Here is a 14435-nt window from a genome sequence, read left to right as displayed (position 1 = left end):
ACACACACACATGGAAGACACTGCTCTGAGGTGTTTATTGCTATGTGTCTGCAAGATGAGATGAAAAATTGGAAAATCTAAATCATGTCAGGCTTTTTGGACATCTGTGCTACATTTTTGTGTTATGTATTAAATGCATTTGCTGTACGTGCCAGTGGCCACACACTGGCTTATTTTACTGCATATAATTGTAAAATATATACACATTCTTCATATTCTAGCTTCATAATTTAACACTTGCCAACATTGTTCAAGACTTCATACCAAAAAAAAGATTAGTTTTGACACTATTTCAAGTGGCAGAGACACAAATGGGCACCTTAATTTTCAATTGACCAATACTAATAGAAACACTGATTTTACTTTCCTGTTTTGCTAAGCAACTTAACATGGAACAGTAGAAGAAAGATGTAAGACTGAAAGGCTGCTGGTTTGAATCCCTGGACTATTGTTTTGGACCTTCAGGCAGATAACATGAGCCCTGTTTTTGATCCCAGTAGCAATACAGAGCTTCTCCTTATGTAAATGTGTGCAACAACACAAATACACACAAAATGAAAGTCTTCAAAGTACTTATGTTGTGAGGGGAATAACCTTGCAAGGAATTTGTGACCTTTATCTGTGCCCGTGCAAGTTATTTAGAAAGCACTTAGTGAAAATCCTGCATGTTAAAACATTCAAGCTCTCAACTCTTTTAACAAACACTGTTTGAAAAAATAATTAACATACATTCAACCTGTGCTTGACCATTCATATCAGACTGCTTCTCATGAGTGAATATGTTGTTGTCGCTGTTCACACACTGTCGTGACACTGCTATGTTCACTGATTATTGTGTTGTTCCGGCAGTGCTGGAGATTCAATAAGGTAGAGCATGACTTAGTGTCCTTAATCATAATCCTTAATACCCATAAAATTAACTTTAATTGTTCAGTGAGCTTATGAACACTCATTGCAACAGCTTACGCTCAAATCACACTGTGTAGAATTGCATTCTCCCATGCATAACAAAACCAAGCGGTGTCAGACCAGGTGGACCTCCTGTCATGAGCAGTGCTGTGGACAAACTTAAGTCACACCAGCGGCAGACAGGTTTTCCTGGGTTGTTGATTCAGTGTGAAAGCAGTAGTAAAGACAGGGGTCTTTTAAAGGCGTGAAAGGGGGCAGGCAGTAGAGTGGATGAAGGAGGGGTGTTGGGGTGGAGGGGGGGTCACAGGAAAAGTTCAATAAAACAATCTCAAATGGGGGAGGGGCCCCAGACAGAGTGCTAGAGAGGCGCTTCAGTTAATTTAAGTACTTGATCCCACACCCCTGCCTGTCCTCTGACTGTTCCCACAAATATTTGAAGTGTGGTTGCTGCAACAATGCAGTGGCCCCTGAAATGGAGAGCAGAGCAAACAGAGACTGTATGGGTCCAATGTTTGTCTAAGGTCTTAATAAAGCCACACTCCAAGTAGCATTGAAACCAAACCAAACAAACAGGAGCTTTTTACAGGCACACAAAATGGCAATGCCCTGCAAAAAAAAGTTTGGTTTTGGTTTATTTCCTCCCATCACCACCTGAAAGTATTTTTGACAACAGGCTTTCCTCTCCTCAGCGAAAAGTTCACTCAGAGTACTGCAAGGCCATCTATGGGAGGATTTGAATCACAAATCAAAAGAGCAGTTTTCCTGAGTGAGATGTGCACGGAGAGGAATTACTATGCAAATTGTATGGTTGTGGAAAGCCTACACAAATCACTACTGTGCTCTCTGTCTCCATGCAATTGATGGCATGGCAGGGAGTCCTGTGGGTGAAAAAAAATATAAAAAAATAACTTTCCTTATCCAGCAAGGACAACGCTGTGCTCTGAGCAAGTCACTGAGTCCCTGTCGAATCCGGGGAGTGACCATACACTCCTGATCAGCCACTCTCCCCCAAGCGTCACACTGTCATCGATAAAGCCAACAAATGTTTCAAGTACCCATCATCTCAGTATAATATCCGCGCTAGAGGAAGAAACAGGAGCGTCGTACAGCTGGATAACCTCTGGGAAGCAGAGGAGTGTTCAGTATACACCTCCTCTCTGTCATTTTTAGGGTCATAGTCCTCATCCTCATACATGTCGTCCACATCAGGCTGGTCCGAGATAACGTTGTGGTCTCCTATGGAGCAGAGTTTGCTCATGTTCTCCTTGACCACCTCGCAGAACGGCCTCTCCACCCCATCGCAGACGCAGCGGTTCAGCAGCATGCCATTTGGGATGAACAGCATCTGCTGAATGGTGGCTTTACATTTGGACGAGCACTTCCTGCCGTTGAACAGCTGCCCGCAGTATGACAAATAGGCCGTGAGGGAGGTGTGGCAGTTGCTGTCCTCCTCGCAGCGCTGCCGGGCCTCCATGCACCCTATCCCCCCGGCATCGCTCGGGTATCTGCGGGGGAGGCACGGCTCTATGGCTCGTTTGGCGCTGAGGCACTCCAGGTCCTGGGCGCAGTCGCAGGTCTCCAGGTCGGGCCCGCTGCGGGTGTGATTCAGCCTTATCAGCGCGTTGATGCAGTGGCTCGGACACTGCCTCCTCGTCCCTCTGATGTTCCCTTCACAAGCCGCTAAGTACTGACTGTAAGCAAGGTCACATTCGGGTTCGTCGTGGCACCGAAGGAGCGCCTGCCAGCAGATTAGCTGGGCATCTATGGCCACCAGCACCCATGGGAGAAGTGCCAGGGCGCTGCACCAGCATTTCATGCTTGGATGGAGTTCTAGATCGGCGACGTGCACTTTCTCCACCAGCACATTAGGATAAGGACAAATTACACACTGAATCTCACAGACTGGAGTTCACATAAGTAATCCATACATGGGGTTTCGTAACCAAACAGTTTGCTACCAGCACGGTCGGGGAAAAAAAAACAAACACATTTGATCCTTTAGAAAATCATCCACGAACTCGCACGTTAGTGGAGTTCGCCTCCTTCTCGGTCCGGACCTGACACGGGGAAATCACCACGCGTGGCTGCAAATAAAAAAGAGGGGAAAAGCGCAGAGAGCGTCATTCCGGGAAGCATGTCGCTTCAAAAGTGCGAAACGGGGCTCCGAACCGCAGTCGGCGTCTGCCCCCGTGCCACCGGTGCCGATACGAGGTGGGCGCTGCAACGCACCGCGGGGCCATCCAAAGTTAACGGGCAGCCAAGCCACTTGAACTCATCTTTCTTGCCATTGTTCGTTCCGAATCCTCCAGCTCTACCACTTTTAACATCCATCCACGCATTCCGATGTTTTCCGTCTTGTTTTTATTTCCCCCCCCCCCCTACTTGGAAGAGGTTTCTATCTGTCGCATTTTGTCCCGCTATGTGCGTCTTTGTCCCCCTTCTTGCTGTTACGCTTCACGGTCCGCCGAGCATTTCCCCACGACACCCCTCCTCCTGTCGAAAAAAAGAAAGAAAAGTTTTCCTTCCCCCCTCTCCCTCCCCCTCTCTCTCTCTCGCTCCCTCATTTACAATCCTGGCCACGGATTGGTCGTCATTGAGGAGTCAGCCGTGGGACCCATCTCCGGGCCCACAGCAGCACGGCTCCGCGCACAAATCCTCTCAGTATATGACTAGACAGGCTGGATGAAAATGTTTATAATTTTCCTTGCATGAAACCCAGGATCTGTGTGGTCCCCTCTTCTCTTGTAGCAAAACACAAGTAAGGGGGGGGGGGGCTTCCTAAACGCATTCCTTTGCAAAAGGCTCACATCTGCAACTTCACTGCTCCAATTTTCAGCGCGGAAAAACAAATCTGTTTCTTTTTAGCCACAAACTGAGCGGGGGGGGGGGGGGACTGTGATAACTGCCTCGTCGTTGAGGGTTTTCTCTTAAAGGTTCTCGCTAATTGTCGCTCTTTCCCCCTCTCCCTCTCCTGCCTCTCATTCTGCAGAGTTTTTAAGCCCCGATTGATGGAAGAGAATGGGAGAGAATAGTATTTTCTGGCCCGTTTCACCCCAATTGTGTCAGATTGTCCCCGCAGTGGCCCGGTGTCTTTGCAGGCTGAAGATTGTTCACGCACTGCGGCCTATCAATAGAGAGCGGGTTCGGCATCAATATATTTTACAGCTATCCCTTTCACACCACACTTGAAAACTACCAATAGCTCAGGCTTTCCTGCCATTGAAATGTTAACTAACTTGATTTTTTTTTTAGCCCCCCCGCGCCCCCCAACACACACACACACACACACACACACACGCAAACACACAAACACAGGCTGTGCCAGTTTTACACCACATGGATGGACAGATGCCCAACCTGGTGTAACACTACAATATGGAAGATAGCTGCTTGTATAAAACTAAGTTTTTATGTGTCTTAAAAATACATAGTCTTGATAGTGTTAGCGTGAGAACTACATGCATACATATATTTATATTTAGGTCATTTGTACTGTATGTGCAGTAGGTGGACGAAGTAACAGAAACATATAGTTGTATTACTGTATTATTTTATCCATATTCTATATTTTCACTTACATACATGTAAACATACAAACACGCATAAATATTTCTCTTCATGTGGGCCTCTGGCACACACTGGTACATATGGATTACTTGACTTACTCTGGCTCTACACTGTTGCCACAGAATGAGGATGTTTCCCCCATATGAAAAGTTCCGTCGTCTGCATCCTCTACAAATACTAATTGACAACAGCCTCCAATCTCTGACCTGCCAATCACAGTCAATCAGCTTCTATCTGCAGCCTCCCTCTTGGTTAAGTCTGTAGTCCCGACTGCATTTTTGTCTCCACCTGGTGGTGTTCAAGCTTCTGCCGAATACTGATAAATGACTAAATACAATATGAGGCTGCTGCTCTGTGTGGAAAAAAAAAAATCACACAAAACAGAAAGGAAGTACATTATGCTAAAAATCAGTTTATTGCAGTTGAAACTGAAAAATCACTGAAATACTTTTGGAGACAGAATGATAAAGGTATCGTGAAACCAAGAACCAGCCAGAGAACGAGAAGCAAACTGCGAGTCATGGCAGCCACCCCCTGAAAAAAAAAAAAACAAATGCACAGGATGACAGCACAAAAATTACATTTGTATATCATCATTATTACTGCGTTACGGAATTATTATTTCAAGTCATAAACACTCATACAAAGCAAACACTTTGCTTTATGGCTTCTGCTCCACCTATTAATATTGTCTCATCATCAAACATGACAGATACCTTTATTATAAAAGAACTTATTGCAACTTTTCCTCTGCTTCATATTATTGAAATGTTACGAATATACTGTTCATCTATCACATGACAATAACCACTGTACTGAAAATGTCTAAACGTTGCCCCAGTTTTTCGTCCAGCAGTAGTGTGGCACCTACAACCAGGAAATTACCAGTGATTTGAGAGAAAACAGGTAGTATCTGTTTGCCCACTTTTCCTCTAAAATAAAATAGGTAAATAATCAACACGTGAAATTAAAACTTTATAATCGTTTTTTTGGCAGTCGAACACGAATCAAAGTGGGGAGAGATGTGAGATCAAAGCTGACGTCACCCTCGGCACCACTGCTACATGAAAACAAACACTGGCAAAATGTAGTGTGTACGACTGTAACACAACATCAACAACATCCCCTCTTGCCCAGGCCTTCACAACAGCAGAGAGACAGAATACGGCAGTAGGCCCGCGGTGACTGTGTGCCGTGTAACACTACGACCGGCACTCTCAGCCACAGGGCCAGCCTTTTTTTTTTTTTTTTTTTTTTAATAACATAGACACCACTCGACATATCACATCATCTCCACAACACAAAATCCACCAGCACAAAACAGCACCACTGAGGGGGTGAGTGAGATGGAGGACAGATCCAAGGTCATGTGACGGTCAATAACACTATGAGACCCAGCGAGCTGATGAAACCGGAGTCAACGAAGACCCGCTGTTGACATTATAGACAAACAGGAGATATCTTTACATCGTATACAACATAAATGTTTGTACGTGGACTGCGTAGTTGGATTTAGTTGGAGTTTAATGACAAATGTATGCCATTTCCTCTATGTTGGTTTGAGTGCTTTCACCAAAGGCTTTGGGATTCAACTTCCAAAGCATTTACATTTCTCTCATCTGAGCATCTTTCGTCTTTCACAACTGGATGCAGCACAAAAACAGATTTACTCCCTATGTAGTTGAAATTGATGCTAGGTTAAATTTGGGAGCACAGTTATTGTACACGCTTTACTGTATTTACTTACAGCTTACAAAATGCAGCAAATCTATCCTGCCCTCGAGACGTCATATGCGCCGGCCTGCAAAATTGTTTGTTGCTTTTAATTAAGCTGAAAAAACAGAAATTCTCCGCAGGAGCGAACAAGACGGCCGGTTTTTGTAAAAAGTAGCTTACAGATCTCGCAGCTCTAAAGAAGACAACCTTGCACGGACATCCAAGGCACACTGAAGTACGGAAAAAGCTAAAAAAGCCTTCACAATGATATGTTTCGGAAAAGATTAACACTAAGATTAATGCAGCTCACAGGGAGCTTTCATCAGGGCACTGGGGTGCCAACATTAGTAAGCTACTTACAACAAAGATGAGCCTCATTTGTTGCTCTAAATGGATTTTGCCCACTTCAAGATTTTTGTGCTTTTGTATGCGAAATATAAACAGCCCCGCAAATGGCTCCTTCAGTTTATTTATAACCGAATTTCCTAATTTAAGCATAACAAGCACACGACCGCCTCACACGAGCCAGTGTCAGCCGTTTTTGTTCCAACCAAGCAGCTGATCTTACCGAGGAGTGTCCTCTCTTGTTGAGAAATGCACGTGTTCGTCAGGGGAGATTAGCAGCTGTGCGTTTGGAAGCAATAAAAACCTGCACACATACCTGAGACCTCTGCTGCAGGATCATATTGTGTTACGACTGGTCACGTGAGGTACAGAGAGAGAGGGAGGCTGGGGAACGAAAGGATTTGATACACTGGACAAAGTTCCCTCAGAGGAGGCGTTGTTCTAAATGCAGAAATAATCCCATTGGTTAAATCAGTGGGAGGAGCCAAAGAACCACAGTCTTTCAGCGCGCAAGTTAGCTCATTCCAGTAAGAATAAGCGTGACACTCATGACTTACAGGATGCTCGAAGGTCGACAGGAAAACCCACCAAACTAGCTCATCTAGATGGCACCATGGCTAGAATGCTTTTCTTCCCAGTTAGTAATATGAGCCCCAGATTTCAAAATATCAGCTTCCTCGTCTATTACTTTCCTTTCCGCAGGGCGTCTGTCTCACTTCGCACTGCTAGAAAAACTGTTATTATGTGGCTCTGCCAACTGGCCTTCCACTGACACAACAAGAATATTTCTATCTCTAGAGCAGCCCTGCCTCTGAAAAATATTTGTACAAGTAAAACTAATCTTATGGGACTCAGAGTTGGCCCAATCACATGAGACTGCAATTCTCCGTCTGCTTTTTGAGGTCTTCCAGTGTGGCTTGGGCTTTGTCTTTCAGCTGGTCCATGTCCACGTTCTGGATGTTGGACAGCTGGCCCAGCACCGACTGCTTGTGTGCTTCCTCCTGGTTGTCCTCAGCGATCATCTTGGCCAGCTCTGTGGGCAACACCACGTCGTCCCCCGCCTGCTGGATCTGGGTCTCGTCCGTCTCGTTCTGAGGTGGACACACAAGTTGGTAGACGCACAATAGACACGTGTATATGTGAATGTCCATATTGACTCAGCCAACAGGACAGGGGAATAGAAAGACAACAAATTGACCACAATTGGTTCAAATCCCACAACACAGTGTAGAGTAGTAGACTGCGTGAATAGCCTTTAAAAAATGCAGTGGTTCTGTTTTTTCAATCCACGGATGCATTGTCTTTACTCTTCTTTACCAAGTCAGACCTGCATTAGTTTACCTTTGGTAATCGATACTTGTCCCGGAAATGACTCCTAACCGTGGCTCTTTCAGCCTTCTTCTGGGCAAAATGGGCTTCTCGTTCTCGTCTGCAAGAAAGGAAAAAAAAATGTCGTTTTTTTAGCACAATGTTCAAGGTGTCATACACATTTAGATCATCTCAGCTTCCAACCGAATGTTTTTGGGTTTTTTTTTTTTTTTAAATCAAATGTAAGGAACTTTCTCCTGTGCTATGCTTTTGAAGTAACAATGCTAACTCCAAGCAACACACATGACGAAAATCGGTGTTCTTCATTGCCAGGTCCATTTGCATCTCTGCTTTGAGAGCGGTCATGAGGCTCTTGCTGGATTCGGACCCTGAAGGCCTTTTGGAACCTGGCATTACAATGTGTTCTCTTAACCGCTAACGGCTGAGCACAGGGCCAGCACAGGATGAAGCGGCAGGCGCAGTCACTGCCACGCCAACACTCGTACGGCTGTCAACCCACTCCGTACATATCCTGGACTCAAATCTCCCTCTGCAGAGCTCATATTAAATGTCAGAGTTTCACTGCGTTGTCATCTTTTAAGCCCGGAAAAACCCTCAAAAGAGCACAGGAGGTGCAGTCTCTTTGCCAAATGGGCAGTTTAGTCTAAACAGTCTAAGAAGTGAAAGATACGTCCAGCCCACGAGTCTGACTTTGCTTATAAGGGAGGTGTTGAGATGTTTTCAAAATGAGTGTGTCATTTGTTCTCTGAGAACTCACTCCTGTGAGCAAGCCAGCCTACAGTACGCGATGCCGCCAGCAGAGGGCAGGCAGTAGGCTGCTGGCCAGGCTCTCCCCGCTTAACATCAGTGGAATATTTACGGCTCCGGTCTAATTGTCCCTCTCAAACTGCTAAATTCGCTGAAATGCCTCTAAGACCATGAGTCAACAACATGACATAAATCTGAGCCGAAACTTGCTGCCTTGGCCTCGAGGCCGAACACGGCGTGGACGCAATGGCAGTTTTATTACAAGTCATCTATTACATGTCTGACAACATAGAGGTTACACTGGAGGCCTACACGGATCAAATCGGCGGCATAATCTAAAGGTGTGTGTGTGTGGGGGGGGGGGGCGCATGGGCGTGGATTGCACAGCGTGTCGGGGTGAGGTCGTTTTTATCTGAAGAGGCGGCATTCACGGTGCTGTCCGTGTGAGCCGGAGTTCACTTTCTATCAACATGAGCGGGCCGAACACCAGACGGCACACAGGTCCGTGCAGCGCGCACTCGCAGCCGGTGAGCAGAGCTTTGTGTTTTCCCCTCCCAAGGGGCATCAGACGACCAGGGATGTCACTGTGGCCCGGGTGCTGAGGGGGATAAAATATCTATATGTGACCTGCCAGTGGGAGCAGAGCCCCCCCCCACACCACCACCGCGCACGCACACACACACGCACACACACACACACACACACACACACGCACGCACACACACACACAACCCTATTCTGCTTTAACCTGAGCAGTATGGGTTTATCGGTGATCTATGCTCACTTTTAGCGCCTCGGACCAGTAATTCACTTCCTCTGAAGGTCACAGTACGACGGCGGAGCATTAAGCATCTCACCAGGCCTCCTGCGTGGAACTCAGTGGGCTGAGCTCAGTGTTAATACTGCAAGAGTTAGGACTTCACTCATTCTTAAATAGTCTGCACGCGGTACTGTGTTATAATCCGACCCTATCCTTTTTCCTTTAAAAATCGGTTTTGTGAATTCTTTATTCCACATTATTTTTTCTGTGGTAACTTATTCCATGACCAGCGCAGTGAACATCTGATATGGGATGTGGAAGCAGCGCCCTAATCAATAGTGACCCTGCTGTTGCCTCAGACCGTCCTCCAACAGGCTCAGGAGATAAACCCCATAACGAATGCGTAAATTATGAAAAACTGACGGTTAAAGAATTCACTTTAACCGGGGGGGGGGGTTAAATGATAGAAGCGAATTAAAAGGCTCACAGCTGGAATCACAGCTGTAAAAAAAAAATACACAAAAATTACATCTAAAACACAAAATTAGAAGCATAATACCGATCGAAATGTAAATGTATCCACTTTTTTGGGCTGCGATATGTTGTTAGAATGTAAACGAATCGCGACCATCTCGAGCAGTGACTTATGTATGGATGATGAAAGTAAAGCCCAAATGAATTCATATGAGCTCACTCACTGTCGGTCGCTTGGCGCTCTGACAGAATCCAAATAGACTTTGTTTACCACACGGTCCGATTCATTACTCGGGCGCACGCACAGCAACACGAACGTTGTTTTTTTTTCGCCCCAGGCGCGAATCCCTAGAGACATTTCCGTGGAAGAATGATTCCAGGACTCCCAAATTAAAAGCAGCGCTGCATAATTTGCCGAGGCTAAGGGACGGAGAGCTCCCTGGGCGAGAGGAGCAGCTGTGCGTGGAGCGCTCGTGTTATTGCATTGATGCGTAAAAAAAAAAAAAAAAAAGCGCGCGGCGCACTGGGAGCGCTCAGCTATTTCCCCACTAAAAAACCCCACCGTTCCCATATGCCGCGCTCCCACCGCTTCCCGGACACACGTCGCAGATTTTTTTACATGACAACCTCACAATCACAAGCTTCAACCACTGCCTTACTTTTCCTCCTCTAACTGTTGCTGGTATTGTTCAAATTCCTCTTGGGTCATCCCCTGCGCGGCGGCCTCTGACTTCTCCCCCTCGGATTTCTCCTCCGTCAGTCCGCCTGTCAGGTTCTTCAGCTGGCCTCCCACCATGTGTTTTACCATGAAAGCCATGGCTGCGCCTCGGAGAGTCCTCTGCTTGATCGGCCGAGAAGCCGAAGGCTTTGATGCGCTCCTGGGTAGAGCGGCGACGGCGGATAGAAATCCGTCAAGTGACGCTTAAACCAGACGCCTGGAAGTGTCACTCGGGAGCATATAACTTTCAGAGGCTCGACGAGATCAGTGAAAGAGGGTGTGAAAAAAAAAAAAAAAAAAAAAAAGAGGAGATTACTCCAACGGCGCGTCTGGAAGTGGCAGTTTCAGCACCACTGGCCCTGGACAGCTCCGCGCCGCGAAGGATGGAGAGGAGCTGCTCAGTTATGAGTCAACAAGTTTGGCGGTGAACTCTACCAATCCCGAGACTCCGTCCGCAGCCACCACTCCCCCCACCCAATCCCAGGCACCGCCGGACTGGGTGTGCACTCGCTCAGCGCGCGTCGGCATCGTGGGCTGCACGGGATCCCGTGATTCGCCGTCTGATCGCCGTCTCAGGATGGAGTCAGACGGGACTCCGGGGGGGGGGCAAACAACACGTGAGGAGCCTCAGTGTCTCCTGGCTGTTTTGGTGCCGCTGTCCTCTCTCAGGGTCATCTCCGCTCTGGAGCCTAATAGCCCGCACAGTTTGTCAACACACAAAGAGCTTCCTAATTGCAAATTAGTCAAATGACTGTCTATTAACCCAGGGCGCCGGTAATGTTTATTGGCCTAACCACTCAGAAATGATGAGTGGCTGTCTTCTCTACGAGAGTTTGTTTGATGTGCACGAACCAGCTCATTTCCGCAATGCATCTTGGAATCTAAGCGGAGACTCGTCCTTCATGCGCATTTAGTGGCCTTGTAAACATCCCTTGCCCCTAACATTCAGGGACTGGGGCTGACATCCCAAAATTAGAAAGGTTGTCTCCAGTCGCACCTTCATAATATTCCTGCAGTGGCTCAAGTGTCTGTGAGTCTATAACATCGGTGTCTTGTCTTTATTCGGCCTCCTGTAGGTTTTTCTGTCCTCTCATGTTTCTGGTTTTCTGTGTTTGTGTGCCTTTGATGGGGTGGGGCTGGGCGGGTGATGAATAGTCCAACTTCCATCACCGGAAAAGATGATTTATTAAAAGGCAGGCTGCTTCTGGGTGACACCGTGTGACGCAGCGTTCAGCTGGAAAACCTGACTGCTAAAAATATGACCTACGTGTGTGTATGTGTGTGTGTGAGGAATATTTTAAATCTATCTCGCCCTCTCTCCCTCTCTCTCTCTCTCTGTCTCTGTCTCTCTGTGAGATTCTTGACATCCAAAGTGTGAAAAAGGAACTTTGATCACGAGTCGACAACTTCAGTGTCCTGATCCTCGCAGCAGTCCGACACCGAGCCTGGCCTACTTTGGCAGTCCCTGTGGATCAGGGGAGACAGAGACGCGTCTCTGTGTCTTCTTGTCACAGGCTTAGTGAGCCCGTGTTAGCCTGTACCTGCCTCGCTTTAAAATCTCCTTCCAACTTCAAAGCTGCCACCGGTAAATAGATTGAAATGTAACACGGTGAATGAGATCAGAACTGTAATCTCTGTGAAATTGAATAAAAAGAAAGAAGTTGCCTAACTAGCATGTTTCAAGATCAGTTTATATCCATTTGCTTTCGATATTCACATCTATGGGATCTGCTCCCAGTCCAGGTCTCACTGACTTTTTTATGGATTATCACTGAGCCCTAACTAAAGGTGCTCTAGCAGGTACACAGCAGGAGTATTTAATCCAAGATGATGTGTATCTCTCTCTCTCTCACACAGACACACACACACACACACACACACACACACACACACACACACACACACACACACACACACACAGGCTTAATGGTGAAATTTACATATTTCCTGAGGAGTTGCTGAGTAGTGGCCACTTGTGAAGTGAAGTTCAGAGATTAAAAGTGAATTTTCCACATTAAATTGAGGCCAAAAATGAAAGCTATAGAATAAAAAAGCTATCACATGAGTTGGTTCTGTCAAATTACACTTCACCAAAAAAGAACCACGTGAAAATGCATACTAATAATTTTTTTTTTCAACAAAGCAAATTTTAACTAAACCGATCTTAGAAATAGGACTGACTTTCTGCTGCTCTGTGGTTGCTGTCTCTAAAGAATATATCAGTGAAGTTATTCCACACTACAGGATATATTTGAGTCCTTCACTTGCAAAACTATAAGATAAAAGAGGATGCAATCCTCTTCGTTTTTATTAAATACTGTAAGAGCATATGGCATTGAAGTGAAACCTTCATGGTCAAATACAGAAAAAAAAAAAACGCTACTCGCAGGACCTGGTTTAAAAATAGACTCATGTTAATGCTCCCTGGCTCCTGCTTGTGCTCAGTTAATTTTGCTGCCTACTCAGCTTTGATTGATGTCTCACTATACTGTAAAATTAACAGTTAAGGTCTTCGTACAGCATATATGGAGCATATGTGCATGCAAAGCCTTCACACAGATGTTTACTGTAAAAGTCATGCATGGTTGCACACGAACCAGGCACGTTACTCTCCCTTAGTGCACAAAAATATGTGTTTATTCTTTGGAAATATAGTTTTTTTTCTGCTACAAAGGCAAATGTCTCATTGAATAATGTACAAAAACAAATCAGATGTAAAAGGAATTTAAAAAAAAAAAGAGAAACGTGAAAATGCAGATTCTACATTTGGAGAGCCTTTGAACTGAGCTTGTAAATTTGGCCTTTGAATAAGAATAAGAAGAAAAAGCAACGAAAGGTTACACAGGCATGACGTACTGTGATTGTTGTGAGCCAGGAGTGATCATGGTGTGAGTCAACATAACCGAAAGCATCATGCTGGCTTCCGCCCAGTCACACTTCCAGCCTGGTTACACTTGATCTTCTCGGATTAGGAGCCTGTGTAGGATTGCGAAAGATGGGTTTATGTACACCGTCACTCACACTCGCTGATCCTCAGCAGCCGAGTGTTACACCTTTGTTTCTTCAGACAAGGGATTAGACTCATCAAACGAATGTGCCCTGTAGCAAACAATATCAACATTCAGAGTTTTTAAATTCACACAGGCGGAGATGACGCCACTAGCAAGTCACCGGGATGCCTGTCTTAAGGAAAGCAGTGTGTGCATGGCGCCCCCCTCCTGAGCTGATAAAATATCATGCTAATCCCATTAGAAGTGAAAAGTGCTCTCTGTACTCGAGGACAAAACTAGCTGTTGTATCAGGAAAGCCTCTGAGGCCATTGGGAGAGACCACTGATTTGCTGGGATTTATTTCTACCTGTGTCAGGTCCAGACCAGAGTTCGAGCAGACATGTGGGGTCACAGCAGAATGGCACCATATGGTGGCAAACAAGTCGCCCCAGCAGCAGTGGTTTGATGCCCCGCAGGCTGCCTAGGAGGTGTTGAACTACACCGCGTGTCGGAATGGCAACTGTCCCCCCAGCTAACATCAACCACTTCCACATGAGCTGAACATTACGGCCCTGATACAGAGGAAAAAAAGGCTGCATTTGACTGAGTTTGAATGCTGGTTCATTTAAATGATGCCCTTAAAGGGTTGGTTCACCCAATTTACAAAAAAAAAAAAAAAAAAAAGAAAACATTCTGAAAAAGTACATTTTAAAAAGATTCTGCTACATTTCTTCCCACAATCACCTATTTGTCTGGATAATCCACTGAACACACTACCAACCACTTTCAGAGGGACCACGTCTTCAGCAGAAAGTAGTTCAGATGATAACTGTTTACAGCAAAGTCTCTGGATTATTCACAGTAATTGTGACACTGTTTC

The 14435-nt window shown here is 45.8% G+C and overlaps 2 protein-coding genes across 4 annotated transcripts; both read right to left on the bottom strand.

The window, feature by feature from the left end:
- Positions 1-28: 28 nt before the first annotated feature.
- LOC120801741 (growth arrest-specific protein 1) lies at positions 29-3389 on the bottom strand. Its single transcript, XM_040148999.1, has one exon. The coding sequence runs from the start codon at positions 2723-2725 to the stop codon at positions 1973-1975; it is 753 nt and encodes a 250-aa protein (XP_040004933.1). The 5' UTR covers positions 2726-3389; the 3' UTR covers positions 29-1972.
- Positions 3390-4913: 1524 nt separating this feature from the next.
- On the bottom strand, positions 4914-10664 carry cplx3b (complexin 3b). Of its 3 annotated transcripts, none has more exons than XR_005707897.1 (4): positions 10507-10664; positions 7879-7966; positions 6553-7628; positions 4914-5010 (listed from the first exon to the last, which is right to left on the bottom strand). XR_005707897.1 is itself a non-coding variant. In XM_040132303.1 (3 exons), the coding sequence occupies exons 1-3, from the start codon at positions 10662-10664 to the stop codon at positions 7404-7406; spliced, it is 471 nt and encodes a 156-aa protein (XP_039988237.1). In that variant the 3' UTR covers positions 5768-7403. The 3 variants fall into 3 exon arrangements, 1 of the variants encoding a protein (XP_039988237.1); XR_005707898.1 differs by having other exon boundaries at positions 4970-5010; positions 6761-7628; XM_040132303.1 differs by lacking the exon at positions 4914-5010 and having other exon boundaries at positions 5768-7628.
- Between the last annotated feature and the right edge of the window lie 3771 nt (positions 10665-14435).

Source organism: Xiphias gladius, chromosome 1 (assembly GCF_016859285.1).
Source record: "Xiphias gladius isolate SHS-SW01 ecotype Sanya breed wild chromosome 1, ASM1685928v1, whole genome shotgun sequence".
In the NCBI taxonomy this organism is placed as follows: domain Eukaryota; kingdom Metazoa; phylum Chordata; class Actinopteri; order Istiophoriformes; family Xiphiidae; genus Xiphias; species Xiphias gladius.
The sequence above is the reverse complement of the archived record's forward strand: the minus strand, read 5'-3'. Positions and strand labels throughout refer to the sequence as shown.

What these genes read in the sequence shown, in the direction of transcription:
- LOC120801741 (XM_040148999.1), bottom strand. Translation starts at nt 2,725, where the DNA reads ATGAAATGCTGGTGCAGCGCCCTGGCACTTCTCCCATGGGTGCTGGTG.
- cplx3b (XM_040132303.1), bottom strand. Translation starts at nt 10,664, where the DNA reads ATGGCTTTCATGGTAAAACACATGGTGGGAGGCCAGCTGAAGAACCTG. An exon ending in CAACAGTTAGAGGAGGAAAA is followed by an intron (nt 7,967 to 10,506) that starts GTAAGGCAGTGG and finishes CCTTTCTTGCAG; the next exon opens with ACGAGAACGAGAAGCCCATT. An exon ending in ACAAGTATCGATTACCAAAG is followed by an intron (nt 7,629 to 7,878) that starts GTAAACTAATGC and finishes TGTCCACCTCAG; the next exon opens with AACGAGACGGACGAGACCCA.